The 2,629-nt window shown below is 44.3% G+C and overlaps 1 protein-coding gene across 2 annotated transcripts in view; it reads right to left on the bottom strand.

Moving 5' to 3' along the window:
• The window catches only part of parp4 (poly (ADP-ribose) polymerase family, member 4), a 41,655-nt gene that overhangs the window by 21,009 nt on the left and 18,017 nt on the right, over positions 1-2,629 (bottom strand). For both annotated transcript variants that reach the window (XM_005749221.1, XM_013914944.1), the window contains exons 20-22: positions 1,007-1,144; positions 730-919; positions 383-453 (exon numbers count right to left, since the gene is read on the bottom strand). In XM_005749221.1, coding sequence (XP_005749278.1) covers positions 383-453; positions 730-919; positions 1,007-1,144 — 399 coding nt within the window. The remainder of the gene's footprint in view (positions 1-382; positions 454-729; positions 920-1,006; positions 1,145-2,629) is intronic.

Below are 2,629 nucleotides of genomic sequence, written 5' to 3'. Positions count from 1 at the left end.
ACATAAAGCGCCTTGAGGGACTTTTGTTGTGATTTGGCGCTGTATAAATAAAACTGAATTGAAGATTTTCAGAACAGTTGACCTCTGACCTTGAGATCATGGTCACTAAGATTCAAACATGTCTGACACTGTTGGTAGATACACCTATAGTAAGAATTTGAAAATCCTACATGGCTTCGTTCTCAAGTTATCACATTCACAAACTTGGGTGGTGACAAAACCCCATCAGCCTTTTAGGGCTGAGGTGAAAGAAGGGCTTTTTCTGGATCATGTTAGCTAGTGTTAGCGTACCTGCTAAGATAAGAATAGAACAAATAGAGCAGCATGCAGCCATGCTACTCAGTACCCGGAGCTATAAGACCACAGCAGATTTATAACTGACCTTGATGAATCTCTGGGCTTCTTCATAAACTTCACCAAGTGGCGTCACTGTTAGGAAAGCTTCTGTGTGATCTGAAAGGCAAACACAGTAAAAGTTAAGAAAGCTTCCACTGGCTACAGCAAGCATTTGCGGGGTTTCCTCAGTAATATGTGATTAACAGCTTCATCCAAGTATTGTGTGGGAAAAATGCAAATATGACAAACTGTAAATGAAACTCTTGTGAGTGACACACGTTTGCTCACAGAAAGACGTGCTGCTCTTGTTATTCACATCCTTCAGGTTGACTTGAGCTAACACTTTTTAAATGTTAGCCTAAAAGCTGCCTCAGGCTGCAAGCACAAACCGACCTGTTCCAAACAAAACCACATTGAGTCTCAGGCTGCGATCCAGGCTTTTGAGAATCTGCAGGGCGATTCTGCGGGCCGAGCGGAGAGACTCTCCCTTCATGGACTCGGATGTGTCCAACAGCAGGATGATTTCATCTGCGTCTGAACTGGAGCTGACCTCAAAGTCTGGATAGAAAACCAACATGCAGGCCTAAAGGGACGGAAAGGAGATGGCTGAACAAAAAGGCAGCATTTTTAGAGTGACAGGAGGAGAAGACAAAGAGAGCGACAGACAAACCTGGCTGTCCTTGTCAGGGTGTTTCTCCACCCACATCCTGGGCAGGTGGACGTCAGACAGCATGATGGACAGCTGGAATCCATCTGGACCCATGATCTGTCCTGGCAGCACGCTCACCACTGCCTTACAGTCGGTTTTCTACATGACCACAAACATTAAAGAGCAAAAAATGATTGGTTTGCATGCAATAAATCCATATTTGTAAACAGCAGTTTGGTTTAAACAATTAGTGGTATGGTCCACCCAGCCTTCCTCTGACTGGATGATTTCCAACTAAAATAGAGTTACATTAAACAAATATTAACAATCGAAATCTTTAAAGAGAATGAATGACGGTGTTTTGGAAAGCTGTAAATAAAGAACAAACGGCATCAAGTATAAAAATGATTGTAATTATTATTGTTATTACTAGTAGCAGAATTCATTTTAACGACTTGATTCAATTCCAAATGCAGCCAGGTTGTCATTTGTTCACATGCTCGATCAGAGGGACTTAAATCCCAAAAGATTTGGATCGTACGTAACTAATAATAATCTGCATGAACAGTTGCAGTCTGGTTTTCGCCGTCCCACAGCACTGAAACTGCGCTGATAAAAGTAACCAACGATCTTCTCGCGGCAGCTGACTCTGGTTTACTCTCCATTCTTATTCTTCTCGATCTGACTGCTGCTTTTGATACCATTTCTCACTCAATTCTCCTCAGTAGGCTCGCCTCCGTCGGTCTCTCCCATATCCCACTAGCCAGGTTTAAATCACCCAGTTTATTCGCCTTAAATCCTTCACTTCTCAGCCCTTTCCTCTGGTTGCAGGCGTGCAGGGATCTGTCCGGGGCCTCTTCTTTTCATTATCTACCGTCTTCCACTTGGACACATTTTTTGTAAATAAAATATTCAGTTTCACTGCTTAAATGTAAAAAAAAAAAGCCAAATGACCTTCATCTTGATTTGGTGAGTGATACATTGCAGGCTGGAGATCTCATAGGGCATTTCAGCTGACAGGTCCAAGGTGAACTCTCTGAGAGCAAAGGAACAGTGATTGAACAACCCCAAACCAAAAACATGACGATACACGAAATAATGAAGCTGTAAATACTGCAAAGCTGTTGTTCAGTTCTTAACAGTTTGGAGGTGGATTTGAGCAGACGAGGTTCAGACTGGTTAACAGAAATGCTTCATTTCGCTCACCTCACACTCGCAGCTTCATCAGTTACACACACCTTCTCCACACTGACCTGTGGAGTGACGTTTAAAGTCATATTTGTCATCAAAGCAAACTCTGATTCAATCATGAGCCGGACAGGATCTCTGTTACCTGTGTGGTCTGGTTGAGGGCTGCACTCTCCTGCCACGGAGCCACGCTGCCGGGCAGGGAGAAGAGAATTGTGCCGTCCCTGACGATCAGCTCGGAGACAAAGGTCACTTTGATGAGGACAGTTGCACCAGGGGGCAGGTTACCCACACTGATGGTGAACACATCCTGCAGTGAGGATACAGACCATGTCACAACCAGTGGCGGCTAAAAGGGCCTACATAACACCAGGAGACGCTAAACAGCTCTGGACCCGCATGATGTGTGTGTGTGTGTGTGTGTGTGTGTGTGTGTGTGTGTGTGTGTGTGCTTAG

This window comes from Pundamilia nyererei, unplaced genomic scaffold (genome assembly GCF_000239375.1).
Source record: "Pundamilia nyererei isolate P.nyererei 1_Seehausen unplaced genomic scaffold, PunNye1.0 scaffold00239, whole genome shotgun sequence".
NCBI classification, from domain to species: Eukaryota; Metazoa; Chordata; class Actinopteri; order Cichliformes; family Cichlidae; genus Pundamilia; species Pundamilia nyererei.
This window is presented reverse-complemented; position numbering and strand designations above follow the sequence as displayed.